Source organism: Andrena cerasifolii, chromosome 8 (assembly GCF_050908995.1).
Source record: "Andrena cerasifolii isolate SP2316 chromosome 8, iyAndCera1_principal, whole genome shotgun sequence".
Taxonomy (NCBI): Eukaryota; Metazoa; Arthropoda; class Insecta; order Hymenoptera; family Andrenidae; genus Andrena; species Andrena cerasifolii.
This window is the reverse complement of record NC_135125.1, coordinates 4767097-4784236: the sequence shown is the minus strand read 5'-3', so window position 1 is coordinate 4784236 and position 17140 is coordinate 4767097. Positions and strand designations below refer to the sequence as shown.

General features: G+C 41.4%; 2 protein-coding genes across 2 annotated transcripts; one reads left to right on the top strand and one right to left on the bottom strand.

Annotated features, from left to right (window-relative positions):
• Positions 1-144: 144 nt before the first annotated feature.
• LOC143372272 (sodium/potassium-transporting ATPase subunit alpha) lies at positions 145-9631 on the bottom strand. Its single transcript, XM_076818325.1, has 9 exons — positions 9154-9631; positions 6642-6954; positions 6146-6274; positions 5620-6026; positions 5224-5493; positions 4837-5151; positions 2852-3272; positions 950-1238; positions 145-831 (listed from the first exon to the last, which is right to left on the bottom strand). The coding sequence occupies exons 1-9, from the start codon at positions 9445-9447 to the stop codon at positions 261-263; spliced, it is 3009 nt and encodes a 1002-aa protein (XP_076674440.1). The 5' UTR covers positions 9448-9631; the 3' UTR covers positions 145-260.
• A 1955-nt stretch (positions 9632-11586) lies between these two features.
• On the top strand, positions 11587-17028 carry LOC143372205 (uncharacterized). Its single transcript, XM_076818215.1, has 2 exons — positions 11587-11833; positions 12734-17028. Exons 1-2 carry the CDS (start codon positions 11681-11683, stop codon positions 16142-16144), a joined length of 3564 nt encoding a protein of 1187 aa, XP_076674330.1. The 5' UTR covers positions 11587-11680; the 3' UTR covers positions 16145-17028.
• Positions 17029-17140: the final 112 nt, after the last annotated feature.

Here is a 17140-nt window from a genome sequence, read left to right as displayed (position 1 = left end):
GAGGTTCGTTGAAAATTTCGTCAGCAGCTGGAATCAAAGCATTGGTCGCCCGCACTTTACTCTTCTGATGTTTTCTCTCTGTTAGTGCCACTATGCCAGTTTACTTGGAGAAGTGAAGATATGCTCCCTGCGCCATGTATCCGCACAGTAGCGCGCACTGTGCAATTACTGAACCTGTTACGATAAAGTTACACTCCTACGGTAGAGTGGGATATATCACTGCGGCTATATAACTCTTCTTTAAAACTCACTGCGTGAATTTAGTAACAGGTTTCTCGATCCCACCATCCCCCAGGATTCCTCCTGATCCAGAGCTTCCTGAGCTCGTCGTAGATCAAGATGATCATGGCATATGGTACACCCGGTAACCACCACTCGAACTTCAACGGGTACGTCCTGAGGATCTCGTCCATGTAAGGCGCGTAACAGACAACACATGCCACCGCGATCTGAACAAGTATCCCGATATTGAGGGCCCAATTATTCATGCCCTGCTGGAAGAGCGAGTTGCGGCGGGTCTTGCAAATCATGACGTCGGCCGCTTGCACGATCACTATGCTGACGAAGAAAGCGGTGTGGCAAGTGTATTCGAGAATCTTGCGCTGCTCGTACGTCCATTCCTGGCCGAAACTGTCCTTCAAGTCGTTCACGACGATACTGTCCCACAACGAACGCAGATCCAGGAGCCTGCCAGGCAGGAAGCCGTGCTGCGCCATTACCACGAAGTACGCGAGGAAGCCTGCGCAAGCTTCGATCATGCCGATCTGGCCGTAAGCCATGAAAATTAACCGGCGACTGACGAGACGATCTGTATGAGGTATTCGGGGTTTCCTGAAACGTTCCAATGGAAGGGGCGGTATAAGAATATATAGATGGATATCGGGTTGCTGTTGTCGAGTTGGCCAGCGTTTAAGATTGTGGAAAGTAATCTTGTTACAGTGATCGATACCTGAACATGGTGTCTGACTCGGACTTCTCGTAAGCCAGCGAGACAGCAGGCCATATGTCTGTACCCAGATCAATGCACAACATACACATCACGCCTACGGGCAGAGGAATCCCAAGAACGACGAACGCCAAGAATGGTGTTATCTCTGGGACATTGCTGGCCAAAGTGTACGCGATGCTCGACTTTAAGTTATCGAATAGCCTGCGACCTTCTTCGATCCCAGTGATTATCGAGGCGAAATCGTCGTTTAGTAGAATCAGATCTGCCACTTCTCTGGTGACATCCGATCCTGGAACCATTGACGGTGGCGGTTGCCTCTTATTTAGCGTTCTTACATCGTTAAGTATCTTATAAGTATCTAGCGGCAAAACTCAATACGTGACAGTGAGTTTTATTGGGGAACAGGAGAACCTGTGCAGATGTAAGGTGAGTACGGGTAATAAGGCCCACTTCAGGGGGTAGGTAACCCTCAACAGCCCAAAATCAGGACCTTTTTTAAACGCATAGTCTGAAGTAATAAATAAATATAGAGTTAATTTTTGCTTTAATTTTTAATCGTCATTTCGTTGACTTTAATGCAAAAAAAATTTAAATATATTTACAGGGGAAAAAGTTATAACTATAAATGTGAGAGCTCGTGCAGGCATTTTTATAATCTGTAAGACAGCCCCCATCTTGTGTCGGAAGCAAAATTTTTATAAACAAATTAATACAATTTTTATGTTAATGAATATGATTTTATCCTTTTTTGTGGGAAAAATATTTTCTATTTTTTTTTTAAAATTTATATTGAAAATGTGCTCCCGATACATCTGCACCTCCCTGTAAATTTTCATTAAAATCGTTCGAGCGGTTTTCGAGATATTAGTTTCTGGGAAATCACGTTTAAAGCTAGTACATTTTTGGCTGTAATTCCTTCAATTTTTGGAATTTCGGGGCCCGGTTGCGCTTAAAAGACGTAGAAAAGATGTAGCTAACGGAATGTGCAAAAATCGAATTTTCGAAAGTTTGAGGATTACCTACTCCCTTAAGGGGTCAGTTCACTGTGACGTCGTCAAAAATTGTCATTCTCTAGAATTTATTTTTTAGTAAACGAAATGTCCAACGTAAACAATGTTTTGTCTACTTATTGATACACTTATTGACAGTATACAAAAAATCTATTTTAAATTTTTATCAGTTTTTTTTAAAATATATATCACACTGATGTGAGCGCCTTGAGAAAGCGATGTAGTGCTGGTGCAGGTGATTCCGGAAGAACAAAGCATTTGAAACAAAAAAATCAAAGTGTGTTGTAATCATTATGAATGTGGTTATCGCCGAAACCAGGCTTACTTTTACTGATAAAAAATTAACAAACTAGTGGAGGTGTGAAATTTAAGTGTCGAAGTACGGTGAATTTTTTAATCATTTTGCCTTATAAAACGTATGATACGTTCAATCAAAAAAGGTTTCCATAATCCCGGCCATAGCCACTGATGTGCTGAATAACGTGTAAAAATGTCGGACTGATCGGTCAAATAGATTTTTGCAATCACCTGCACCAGTTGAAAAAATTAAAAAAAGTCTTTAAAATTTTTCTGTATAATATAATATGAGCTTAATAAATACCAAAAAGATTTATTGCATTATATGTTCAAACATACCTTAATATGCAAGCAAAACGCCAGATAGTCTAAACATATACTTTTTGTGAAATAAATTCCCAAAGATGGCTTTGAAAAACGGGTAGTTACACTACAGTACCCGCCTAAGAGTTTCAAACAGGTCGCTTACAAATTAATCCCGTGTCACTAAATTGCGCGTTCACGATTACACTTTAGCTATCATCCGATACTGTCGCCGACGGTATAAATTCTTAATTAATCAATAAGAACAGAATATATATATATAAAGAAGTACCTGCGATGCCCATGGCGATCCCAATATCGGCCTTCTTCAACGCCGGCGAGTCATTAACTCCATCACCAGTAACCGCGGTAATCAAGTGCAGTCTCTGGCAACTCTCCACGATCTGCAGCTTCTGCACGGGCGAGGTTCTTGCGAACACAATCTCCGGATATTTCCTTATAACACCGTCGAGGTCTTCCGCCTGGAGATCTCGCAACTCCAACCCTGTCACCACGATCGAACGATTCTCCTCGCTGCTATCGTTGTGCAGAAGATCCTCGTCGGTGATGATACCAACGTACTTCGCGATCGCTCTCGCCGTGTCAGGGTGATCACCAGTCACCATGATCACCTTGATTCCGGCGCAACGACACTTGTACACCGCGTCTGGCACCGTTGGCCTCGGGGGGTCCATCATGGAGATCATACCGATCTAACAATACATAATACAGTATTTTTTGTGTAAACAGATTTCACAATTTAATGGCAATCTGACATGATGTATGAGTGACAAATGTGTTCCTTGATATTATTTTAGAAAATTATATACAGTATCAGCACATTCGAAAATTGCCTGACGAGGAGAGTGCGCAGGGTTCGGATAGCCGATTTAATTTAAACTTTGCGAATGATTAGAGGACAACAGGTGTGATTGCAGATGAAGGGGTATTTGTGGGTTTGACGCCTAAAAATGATACAATTTTTATGATATTTTTTCTAAATAACTACACTAGATATTTTGATGAAACTTTTTACATTTTATTAATCTTAGTTTGCAGTATAATTTCCCATTTTTATATTGTCATAAAAAAAATATGTTGATTTTACAGAGGGAGCAGGAGTATCCTCCTTTAAAGATAGGTGTTTAAATATAGCACCTCGTTCAATCATTGGAAATCGAAAAATCAAAGGGTGTTTTTAAAGTTTAGACCTAAAACTAGAGGGCCCCTTACCAATATTAAAAAAATAATAAAAAGTTACGATTTTCGCATATTCTTAGCACCTATTTTCTTCAATTAAAAACAAAAAAACGGTAAGTATTAAGTGTTTGTAAGGGGTCCACTAGATTGAAGTTATACAAAGCTAAGGCAAACAAATTTTAAACAAAATGACTCTAGTTTTCTTTTAATCATGCACGCCAGGTTGCGAAACGGTGTTTCGAGAAAAACGCGTTTAAAGTGTACTATATTTTCCATCAATACCGAGAGTAGATCACACGGTTTCCTTTGCTTCTCAACGATATAACTTCAAAAATATTTTGAATTTCTTTACGAAATTTTAACTGAACTTTCTTAAGATGTAAAAAAATGATTTTTTGAAACATCAAACCCGCGAATACCCCTTAAATGCGCAGTGTGCATTGCTCAAAACTTCTTGGGCAAATGGAATTTGATGATCTTTTACAAACGCTGCATATGGGTCTGTATGTAAAGCTACTCTAACTTAAGCAACTAATCATAGAAATAATTAAACACTCCTAGTCACGGTAACTTCTTTATGGTTCCCTGTGAGTACAGGGTCGTCCACTTGAATAACTCAGAACCCGCACACGCGAGAACAAATGCCTTTCTCATCTGTTTTCGCGCGCGCGGGTTCTGAGCTAAGTGGATAATCCTGTACATAGACATACCCAGGCTCTAAATAGACTGTAGAGGGAGCAGAACCTAGAACTGGCTTTCCTCAGAAACTTTTCAGCACTGTAACCTAAGCTGTCAATAAATAATTGCATATATTGTACACTGCATGTGTGCAGAATTGAACGGAATTAGTGACCTCAACCTCGTGCACTCCCCTTGTGAGAAGAAGATGCAGTTAAAAAACCTTGCCCACGGTAAATCTAATTAATAGCCATCTCAGCAAGCGTTTGTCTCTCTCTTTTTTTTATGAACGCGGCGAATTCCAGCTTACCAGATCTCTTCCATTCTAAATATAATTTAGAATGTCAAGAATTTCGTAGGGGTACTGATACGCCTTTAATTTCGTACAAACAGACTTACTAGTCTCAAGTTCTTGAGCGGAAAGTTCGGCGGGTCCTCCTTAAAGGCGTAACCCAGCGGGAACGCCGAGGCGGAAAGATCAAGATCAGCAAAACCGAGCACCCGTTCGCCATTGTTCGCGAGGATGTAACAAGATTCCGTGAAAGCTTTCTTGATCTCGTCATTCAGCTCTGTTGTGTTGTTACCAAACGCCACGGTTGAGCATCGTTCCAGTACCCTTTCCGGCGCGCCCTTAAAAGAGACGAAATGCTTCTTAGCGCAGACGTGCACGTCAGCCTGGAACTTGTCCGTCGAATTGAACGGTATTTCGAACACCTGGATTTAAAAGAAACATAACTCCTTCGTCCACTACATTATCGCGCCTCTATATGCGGTCGCGTTTAACACCTTTCTACAATTCTTCCTGTAAGCATCCGCCCCTCCCTTCACTAGAACCTCCATGCACTTTAGTAGAGCGGAGTCAGAAGCATCCCCGAGAACTTCCCTCTTTCTCAAAGGTGGTGCGGGCACGTTTTCGGGAAGGGGGGCCCACTCGGCCCGGTTACAGAGACTGGCCACTTTGGCCAAGTTATTAAACCCGGGCATTTTCATGTACTTCCTCCAGGTGTCAGACGCCATCACTTCACGTAACTCGCCATCGTACCACATGTGTCGGACCTGGGGCAGTGAATTCTGTCTCGCAATTACAGCTCAGGGAGAACTTTGCGATTCTCGGAACGATGGGATCTACGTGGGAATAGAATGGCCGCGGGGAGAACTCTGCCAGTAACACACGATGTTTACCGTCATTTTATTTTGCGTGAGCGTGCCTGTCTTGTCGCTGCAAATAACGGCGGTGCATCCTAACGTCTCGATAGCCTCGAGATGCTTCACCAGGCAATTTTTGCTCGCCATTCTCTTGGCGGTTAGGGTGAGGCTAACGGTCATAGTGGCTATCAGTCCCTCCGGCACGTTCGCCACTATAATGCCGACCAGGAATAATATCGAGTCGATCAAATCGTAGCCCATGCCGATGGACAAAGCGAAGAAGAGGACTCCTAGGAAAATCGCCCACGACGATATCAATTTCATGAAACGATGGATCTCGCGAGAGAGCGGCGTCGGCCTGGGCGTCAATTTAGACGTTAGTTTAGCAACCCTGCCCATCACGGTTCGATCGCCGCAGGCAACCACGACTCCTTTTCCGCTGCCTGTTGTACATTAACGAAACTATCAGAGAAGCCGCAGGAAAAGCTTGCGCAATCGTAGGAAGTGCTTAAGAAACCGCTGGAAATGCAGAAGCAACTGCGTTTACTTCATCGCACGTTACCTTCCACTATGTCAGTCGAGAAGAAGACCATGTTCCTGGCTTCTAGCACGCTACTCGTTGGATGAGTACTGGTAGTTCTTGGAATTGACATGGACTCGCCAGTTATCGAAGCAGCGTCGACCTTCAGACCTTAATCGTAACATAAACATGTAAATTTTCCGTAAGAATTTACACAACATAATCAGGTTGCAAAAAGCCAATTCTCACGTGCATTTAAGGCTTCGCGCAGTTCTAGCTGTGCAAGTTCAAAGAAGACAGAGGAATGTAAAGTAAAGTTAGTTTCAAGATTGACTTCGACAGTTGAGGCGCAATGAACAGCCTACGTTTTATGATTCGCCTGATTTAAGTCAGGCACTATGGATTTCGCGATTCTGTAAATTGTATCTACGGGAGCAAGAGCAGCGCGGTATCTCGAGCGCCAGCGAAGAGAAAGGCGGGGACTTTTTTGTTGAGAAATAAGAAAGCTACGGCTGCAACTACAACGATACGGATTTACCTTGACATTCCAGGATCCTAATGTCAGCGGGTACTCGGTCACCGGTTTCCAAAAGGACAATGTCCCCGACGACCAATTCGGCTGCGTATAGTTCCTTCTTCTTGCCGTCCCTCAGAACCTTCGCCTTCTGCGGCAGCATCTGCTGAAACGACTCCATGATCCGCGAACGTTTCGACTCCTGGTAGTGGCTGAACATCGCTGTAACCAAGATCAGGGCGACGAGCACGACACCCAGGCCCAAATGCTCGTTGGATGCCTCGCCGTAAACCTTGTGCTCCAGGATATAATTGCAGAGGCATAACGACGCGCCCACCTGAAGAACGAATGGATGAGTCTGATAAGCCTTTCCACTACAAGCACGCCTGTCAAAAATGATTTTCCCCCGCCCTTTACGTGTATTTAATTGTAAATACTTACAGTGGCTCGCATTAATATTCGGACACTTTTTAAAATCGCATAAGTTTTTTAGAATTGGTACAAACAACTTGAGTTTTTTTGAGAAGCTAGAAGGATTAGTTTGCTAACTGACGCGTTTTGTCATTTTGAAAAAAAAAATAAATTTGGTTGGAATAGCGAAGAGGATAGTAAAGGCCGATTTTTGAACTTTTTTTTGTGAGCTTGTAATGAAAATTCGAAAAAACCTGTTTGTAGATTGCAGTAAGTTGTATACGTGCCTAAAATTTCATCAAAATCGGTTAACGTTGCTCCGAGCTACAAACGTTTAAAGATCGCAGAATAAGGTCGAGAATCGCTGATTTCGGGAATTTTCGCTATTCCAACCAAATATATTTTTTTTCGAAACGACGAAACGCGTCAGTTAGCGAACTAATCCTTCTAGCTTCTCAAAAAAACTGAAGATGATTGGACCAATTCTAAAAAAGTTATGCGATTTTAAAAAGTGTCCGAATATTAATGCGAGCCACTGTATTTTAAAATATCATCTTTCACAGTGAGTGGAATTTTTTGTAGGCATTTGTTGAATAACACAAACCTTTCGTTTTGTAAAAAATATTGTAATCATAAGGGTGATTTAGAAACAATTTATAAGTTCGATATTAAATTCGAACATGTATTACCTACTATTTTACTGATTTTTTCACAAAGTTTTACTTCTTTATTTCATTGTTTTACTAAATTTCACCGCCCCCAAATTTGCTGTTCTGGGCGGTTGCCCCGCTTGCGCCCCTCTAGATCCGGCCCTGATGCCTTTCTGGCACACCATAGTTTAAATTAAAGATACACTGCTTTTAATTTAAAGTAACAAGTAAAGTAAAAATTGTTAGAGTTTTTCAACAAATTTGGAAGGTATTTCACAATTATTCCGCACAGAGTAGTGAACGATCACTTACAGTGTAAGTATGTACTGATATCATTAAACACTGTACAAGTGCAGCAATTCGTGGTTCACAGAAACGAATGAATTATTAATTTTGAAATCAAGTGCAGTGTTTGAAGTGCAGTTCTTGTCAAAATAAATAGTAAACATGATTTAGAAAGCCAGTAGTCCTCAAGTTATGAAACACAAATGCTTACAACTACCATGGGGGTATTCGATATGTGTACCAGTGCCGCCTTATTGTTTTCGGGGACCCTGAGGCGAGCTCCATACGTGGTCCTCTAAATTATTGTAAATAAAATAAAATCAAAACTACCGCGTTAACACGCAAAGTGAATAAGTATTAAAACAATTAAATAAATAAGATTAAACGTGGGGTCCATTCAACGAAACAAAGGGCCTGATTTTAAAATCTAAATTTTGTTGTATTCTTTATTTTTTTCCCGTCACAATTGGAGGACCCATATTTAATTTTTTTCTAGCTTGTACAACCTTATTTTTTTTAATGCTCCAATTTTTCGGGGGCCCCTGAGTTCCGAGGCCCTGAGGTGGCTGCCTCTTTCGCCTCCAGGTTAAAACGGCACTGATGTGTACTAACCATTGAAATGTACTTAGTACGATAAAAGTAATATTAAAAACTTAAAAGCTAAAACCAGACTTAAAAACACTGGAATTTCCCTTGGTAAAAACAATTCTTAAATTCATCTAAAGTATTACGTGGTGGCGAATGTAGCATACTTTGCCATTATCTCTAAAAATGGTAATTTAATGAATTTCAATGCTTCTAACCGAACTACACTGACTCCACATGTTTTCCAAATTGCATAAAAAAGCCAAACTGGAAATTCCAATCAGATAATCCGCAAACATTATTCTGCGCAAGGTATTTAATTATTTATCAAATGATTTCCCCAATCTTCACTTCCAACGTGAAGCTTGACAATTTTTTTTCTTCTATAGTTGTTGTATAGTTGTTCTATAGTTACTGTAGATTTTTTATAATATCATAATAAGAACAATAAGCTGTCTGACTACTAATGCAAAAAAAAGTGTGTGAAAACTCGAAGGTTATTGATCACATAATTACTAAAACTTTTTTGTTCATTTTAACCAGTGAAAACTGCACGGTAGAAGAGTTTATACCGTGTGAACATCCGATATACTTGTATTATGTACCCAGATTAATAAAGAGAATCCTCCGAAGCATCGACCCAAGAACTTCAGAACGCTAGAAGTCTTTCTCGGAGGCATCAGTGCATTCAAACCGTTTTCGTTTAAAAGATCGCGTGCAGCAGATGTGGATAAACCGTGCACCATGTCAGTTCGTAGGCTTTGCAATAAATCTTCCGCCGCTCGGAGGTGAACGTCTGTTTCGATATCACGACGCAGGCATTCTTGATTACTGGTAGTATTCCTTTGATTTCGCTTAATAAAGAACCGTAATAATTTCCAGTTGAGAACGGAATTCATTACGATTTTTGTCGAGGGAAAATTGAAAACGGTATATTTTCTCCTTCTATAAAATTATTAAATAACCAAACGGCGTATGCAATAAGATTCCGTCGAGATATCGTTGCACCAATCATTAAGCGATTACGTATCGCACTTCAATTGTGTTTTTATCGAATGCTTTGCTGTTCGTTCATACACAATTTGTTATTTGAATAAATGTTCATTTAAATAGAAATTGTATGAGAAAAGTATATTCGTCACAAATTAAACAATTACAATCAACAAAAACTTATTCGTATTATTGAGAATATAATTTAGTCTAATCCCACGCAAAATCATTCGAAAAAGGTATGATGCAAGGAATGAAAAAAAAATTAAACGATATAAAATACTTTATTTTCAAATTAAGCTTCTTTGTTTTAACAATCTGTATTTTGTAAAAAAAAGTTTTTCTTCTATTCTGCAATTTGTACCCGTGATTGCATATTTATACCTACGCATTTTCAAATATCTAAGTCAATATGTACAACCCGCATGATTTAATTTTTCTCCTCTGGGTAAAAGTCGTTTAAAAAAGAAATCGAATGCAAATACCGACGGCGCTGCAGTTGCAACAGCCATAGACGAGATACAGAATAGACCTTACGTCCTACGTAAATTTGTGCCTTATCATTTACGTGTCGCATGCAACGCTATCGAGTCAGAGTGGAATTCGATCGTAATCCTCCTAGCGGTTAGAATTCAAACTAAGCATGGTTGAAAATTGCTACGAAGCAACGCAAATATGAATCGATCGATATCCACAGTGTGGACCAGGTAGTGAAAGTGACAACAGATGGCACAGGAGCCAAGTCAATTTACACTGTGAACGCATCGTTATTTTTTTTTTTGTTGTTTTCATGTGTCCACTCCGAGTGCTTTGGTTTTTGATTATGTTTTGGAGAACCGAAAAATAAGATACTTTTTTTATTTTGGTCTGTTTGCATTTTTTGGGGGTGAAACCATCCCTCAAAGTTCATAAGAATAGGTGATGTCTGCCTCTAATTAGAATAAAGAATACAGTATTGTCTCGTTAGCGACTCGCTGGTCGGGACCGGCGTTGAGTCGGTATCGTGAACAGAACCCTAATTCCGAGTGTTCGTTTCTCGCTTCTTTCTGGCCGAAGGGGGGAGCGAGATGGAACACTGCGTGCGCGGCGAGCGTGCGCGATGGTCGCAAGCGCAAAGGACAGAATGTCAGGCGTCCGAAAGACGGAGCGAGACAAAACATCAACGCGTCGTCGGTCTCGTACCGTCCTCGCTCGCTTTCAGTGCCTCTCGCTCGCTCTCGTTCCATCTCGCTCCAGCTTTCGCCGGGCAAGAGTGAGACAAAAGTGGTGGGGATAGCGAAGAGTCGGTATCGTGTACACAAAATCGAGTCGCTAACGAGGAAATACTGTACGTGTCTTTTTCTAAAAGCCTCTCCTTTTAAGGCCATTCGTCCATCACTGCAACACAACTGCAATTTGACCAAGAAACAATTGCGTGCAATGTGGTGGGTATGATTCGAGGAAATTCGTCAGATTTTTCCTCGAGTGATTACCGAGAAAGAATTAGTATTGACGAGAAACACTGTGACTGATAGACGTGATTGCGTGCAATCGTTTTTTGGCCAAATTGCAGTCGCGTTGCGGCGGTGGACGAACGGCCTAACTTAACCGACATCGGTGATCGAATTGAGTTAGTTCCAAAAGCCGCCGTATTGAATATATATAGCGCGCATCCAAAGCACGGATTTTTTACGAAGTCGGTATTTCAGTTCGTGTAACGGAAATCCCTGTAAGCTGCGAAGTCTATTTTGTATCTCGTCCGTGGTAGCAGGAAGAACGCACTGTTTTACCCACGAAGTATTTTGCTGGCAGCGAAAGAAAGAAGACGATGGTGGCGCTGTTGTGCAAAGGCCGAAGCTGAACGGGCCCGAGAGTCGAAAGACGCCACGCAGAGGAAACGAGTTCTCGGACCGCCATAATAGCGCCATAGCGGTGTGTACTTCGTCCCGCTCGTTCGTCGTCCGTGACGCGACGCTTACCGACGCTCGGCGTCGTTTGTTAGAATTCCGATTAATGAGCGATATATTCTTATCGCGATTGTTCTCGTAGTGTGTTAAAAGTCCGAATACACGACGTTCACGGAAGCTCGCAGGGAAGGAGGACGGGAGAGACGCGTGAGTGCGTGTCTTCGTGGGTGCCTGAACGAACGATAGGCAGGAAAACATGGAGAACAGGCCGGCGCCGCTACGCTCCAGGCGAGTCTGTCGATTCTGCCTGACGGAATCCGAGCCCCTTAGCTTCATTTATGAAAGGGATCATAGCAAACCGTTTCAAGTGCCGCTTACCCTGCAGATCATGTCGTGCGTCGCCATCGAGGTAATTATTTTCTTTCAAGACGGCATCGACCGTCACCAACCCATTCGTTCCCCTCTATCCTGCGGGCAATAATCTCGCTGCAGGCGTGCTCTCGCCTGCTGCTACTCCCTCGGCCACCTCTGTTTCTCATATTAATAATGTTGGCCTTTGTTGAATCCTGTTTGTTATCATCGATAGCTTTCATCGAATAAAATGAATACTATGCCAATAGACAGCAAATGGTTTGGGTAATGCAGGTATCCTGCTTGCCGGTCGAGTCGCGTTCGTGCGAGTTCGAAGTACGGCTGATTTTCGTTTATCGATACGATAAATTATTCACAATACGCACAGTTAGTAATAAGCGATCGGTGATTTCGAGCGAAAAAACGTAGGTTTTTTTAATTGGCCACAGTTCATGGAGTAGTCGCGTATCGTCGGTAGTTTCGAATGCTGCGATGGTAAAATATGTGGCTAATATTATTACGATATTTTTTGTTATCTATATTAATAAATGCGGAACTTGAAAATTATTTTATGAAACATGTTATTCATCCACCCTTTTATGGGCTCTTTCCACGACGATGGATATTGGCGGGAAACTGACCGGCACATATGCAAAAAACAGTCTTCTACTTTGTTCATACAGTTTCGTGATATTGACAATTAGCAGGATGAAAGACATTAAAATTAATTTTATTTTGAAACATTGGACATGTAAATAAATCTTTTTTTCAAAACCTATGGTTACATTTGAAGGATGAACTTTTATTCTTCCATTTATCTTAATATTGTACACATCCCTTAACGTTCTACAAGATTTTATTATACAAATTATTTTTTTAGAGCGTCCTTTGACTGAAAGTTAACTCGCAAACTTCTTTAGTCCTTCATCTTGTAAAACGTTTGCATATTGTGTTTAAGGTGTACGCAGCTGATGGAATGCCGCAGATGATATGCAGTATGTGTCGCTGGAACCTGGATCGCTCTTACAAGTTCAAGCTTCAGTGCAAGAAAGCAGACGAAGCATTGCGGGCTTACCCACTGTCCGGCGTTTTGCCCAGACCGTTTCCACCAATTTCCAACGATCCCCCTGAGATTAACAACAAACGGCCTCTGGAGCAGAGGCCTCAGAACGACGCAGCCAAGAAGTCTCGCGTTGACAACGGCGACAGGGAAAGACGAGAAACACGGGAAAGGGAGAGAGAAAGGGAGCGGGAGAGGGAAAGGGAAAGAGAAAGGGATAGAGATCGTGACAGAGAGAGAGAGAGGGATAGAGATAGGGAAAGAGAGAGGGACAGGGATAGGCAGGTGGAGAAGCAAAGAGACAAAGACGATTCTCATGATTTTTACGAAGAGGAACAAGATGCTGGTAGCGAGGGAGATCCGGACACGAGTAGCGTTAAGGAAGAACGGAAATTGGAACCAGGTGAGATAAGAGTACATGCTTGCGATCAATGCGATCGTACTTTCCCTTTGCGCCAAGCTCTTGCTCTTCATATCCAAAGAGCTCATCGTGATCGTAACTATAAGTGCACCGAATGCGACCGCATGTTCTTCTCCAAATACGATCTTGGGAAACACATGACGACGCATTCGGAAGAGAAACCCTTTTCTTGCCCGATTTGTAACAAACAGTTCTCACGAGCGAATCTATTACAACGTCACGAAAAAGTTCATAGGGACGAATTGCGATACGGCTGCCAACATTGCGACCGCGAGTTCTTTACCACCGAAGAACTGGAGAAGCACGAGGATTCTGTGCATAAAAAGGAGAAACCTTTCCAATGTAATATTTGTAACAAACGTTTCACGTACAAGCAAGGCTTGGAACGTCACGAGGTGCTACATAACGAAGATAAAACCTTTGTCTGCGAATACTGCAAGGAAGCATTCCGTACCAGCACAAAACTAGCTCGTCACTTGACCAGCCATGCCGGGCATAGACCCTACTTGTGTAAACTCTGCCCTCGCTCGTTCCTGTTGTCTCACCATCTGACTAGACACATGCGCACGCATTCTGTAGAGAAACGTCACGTTTGCGAAGATTGCGGTAAGGCGTTCAAGCGCAAGGAGAGCTTGGAAGTACATCAGCTGACGCACACGAAACGCACAGGAATGGGATTGACTTGTGACGTCTGCCAGGAATCCTGTCGAAATAGAGCGGATTATGTCACTCACATAAAGCAGCACATTGAAGCGGGTGAAAAAATGGGACCAGATGGATTGCAGCCAGACAATAAAGCGAAACTTGAGCTAGATTCTGATGAGGATGAAGAGGACGAACAATATTCGGATGGGGATGATGACTACGAGCCGCCATCATATATTGTGAAGAAACTTCCAAAACCAAATAAGCCGTCAGAAAGCGAAGAGGAGCAGGAGAGATCGGACAAAGAAGATGGCCAGAAGGAACAAGTGGTATATGTTAGACGTAAAGATGGAAATATGATTAAAAAGACAATTAAGACATTGATGCCTATTCAACGTAGAGAAGTGCAAGACACGAAATCAAGACAGAGCCCCAATGACAGCCAATCTCAATCCAGTGTAAAGAGTTCGCAATCTAAGCAAAGCGAGGAATCTCCGAAGTCTTCCCGTGTGGACGAAACAGAAGCACAGGTTCAAAAAATTGTGGCCTCTGTGTTTAAAGAACACAAGATTCCATTGAAGCATCAAAACGTTACCCAAGAACAAGGTAAAGAGTCGCCAGCATCTTCAAATCAATCCAGACCACAACAGGGACCGAGTAGTTCGCAGAATCAAATTTCCGCAAAAGACGAGAAGTCTGAATCTTCCGGAGCAATTAGCGGTACACCGAAAACAGTAAATACTGTTAAAGTAATAAAGAGAATTGTTGTGAGAAAACCAAGCGGAAGCACTGAAACTTCAGCTAGTACATCCGCTACAAAAGAAGGTGACATTACAGGTACTCCATTGCAATCGACTGGTGCTGGTCATAAAATTACAAAGAGGGTGATCGTTCGTAGAATTATTCGACAGGGAGATACCACAAGAGAGGTTATCATGAATCCAGACGGTACAATAATAGACCCAGCAGAATTGGCAAAATTACCGACGGGTAATGTTGTGAAAAGAGTTGTTGTGAAAAAGCCTCTTGATAAAAGTTCGAGCATTGTTCAAGCTGTGTTGCAATCATCGACAGATCCACGACAATCATCGAGCGCAATAAAGAATAATGACTCCGCCTTAAACGACTCTGCGAAATTTGAATTGAAAGCAACTCAGTCTACAAGTGCACCGTCGTCGTCATCGACACCGAAAATAACGGCAACAACCTCCCAGAAACCTGTATTGGTAGGAGATCAGGAGACTAAGGAGAAATTAGAGCAGCTAGAGAAGAGAGTAGAACAACAGCGTTTGAAGATCGAGGAACTAGAAGCACGTAACCAGCAAGAATTTGAACCTATGGAAGAATTGTCACCAGAACGTCATGACGAATCCGAAGATGAGCAACAATTACCTTTAAAGAGAGTATTTGTGAAGAAGAAGCAAAGTATGTATGACGAAGAGCAAGAATATAATGATAATGATGTAACGACAGTAACTCCTATAACGACTCCTGCGACAACAGCAAAAGAAGATTCAGAAAAAGAAGTGGCAAAGACTGACCCAGAGACGAAACACACGGAAAATGCACAAAAGGAAATTCCTTCACCGCCGAAAACAACATCTACGCCTATGGTTACTATTAGAAGAGAAGGTAAACCATTGATAACCAGCTCCAAAGTTTATGGAAACAAGAAGATTATTGTTGTAAAAACAGAAGAAGCCTCAGAAGTGGAAGAGATGAGCCGAGAATTGTGTAGTATATTAGATTCAGCTGACTCTGTTGTCAAGATGCAAGAGACGGTTCTAAGTAATCTCTCTCAAATATCTGCTCTTGGAGAATCCTCCCAAAAGAATTACAATGATAAACCAAAAGCTGGTCCCTCAAACATGGACGATGATCCAATAAAAACAGAATCTGCCGGTGAATCTGATTCTCAGCCTCAAGATATGAATCTGAAGTTGGAAGATCCTGTTCCAATGGATGTAGAGGAGTCAGAAGAACCCAGCATTAAAGTAGAATCCGTATCCGAAGAACAACCCACTGAACAGCCCGAGCAAACTTCGAATTTGACTTTAGACGAACAAGATCTTTCAGAATCTACAGATATTTTTGAACCCTCGGAAAATGTGTTAGATGTTCAGAAAAGTCAGTTGGCAGACACAGTGATAGAACTCGAGCATGGTAATCATACAATCAATTTGAACGATACTAACGACAGTCAGGATAGTCTTGAAGATAAACTTCAGCAAATGGAAGGTTAAACTCTCTTCCACGGGAAAGTGGAGAATAAGAAAAGCATCAGATGCCCCGTCAAGTAGAGCTTTGGTTTTCACACCTATAAGCTCTGATTTGAACAATACTACATATTTCATCACAATTTTATAAATTTAAAACTCGATCTCGATGCATTTTTGACGGGCATAGATAAACACTTTGACCGTTTTATCACTAGACTCATTAAGTAATCACGTGAATTTAAGATACTCTATATCTTACTACTATATTGCGTATAAACTTCATCATGTGTCTTTGATTTCCCCGTGTGTCCATTCGTAGAATTACATTTGCAATTGCAATCATTAACATTGGCAGTAAAGTATAAAAACCACAAGGCAGTGCCTATTGATGAATGTTTCATATAACAGAGGAAATTGGTTTTAACTACCAAGAGATTCGTTGGCCTTTCGGGATAAGAAATTTGTTATCAATACTTTTGCGTGACTATGACGTAGGGATACTACAGCGAAATATAAATATAAGATCTGAGAGTTTGTAAATTTAGGCACTCGTTTTACGTATCTGACTTATTGTCTGGTATATCAGTAAGTGAATGCCGGACGTAAGAGATTTGTACATATACCGGATCTTGAACTTTATTTGGAACGCTGTTTCTTTTTCAATTATGTACTGACAAAATTGTCACGTTCCATGAAGTTATCGAGCTACAATTTTCATTTTCGCATTGTTATTTACAACCGATATCATCATTGGGAGCACACGAGATACTTCAAAGAATTTAAACCTACACTTGATGATAATTTTTGCGAAACTAGAATGGAGATGGTACATAGATTATCCGATATCCTATAAACACGTTAAGCTATGTATCAAATACAAACTATGGTGTGTAAATGTAAAATCAAAAGTGTTGATTATTTATCAGGAAAACCTTTTCCACACACGCAGTACAAAATGATGTACTTCGCTTTACTTTCGTATAAAACATTTACATTTTATTTCATACAAACCGGGTCTAA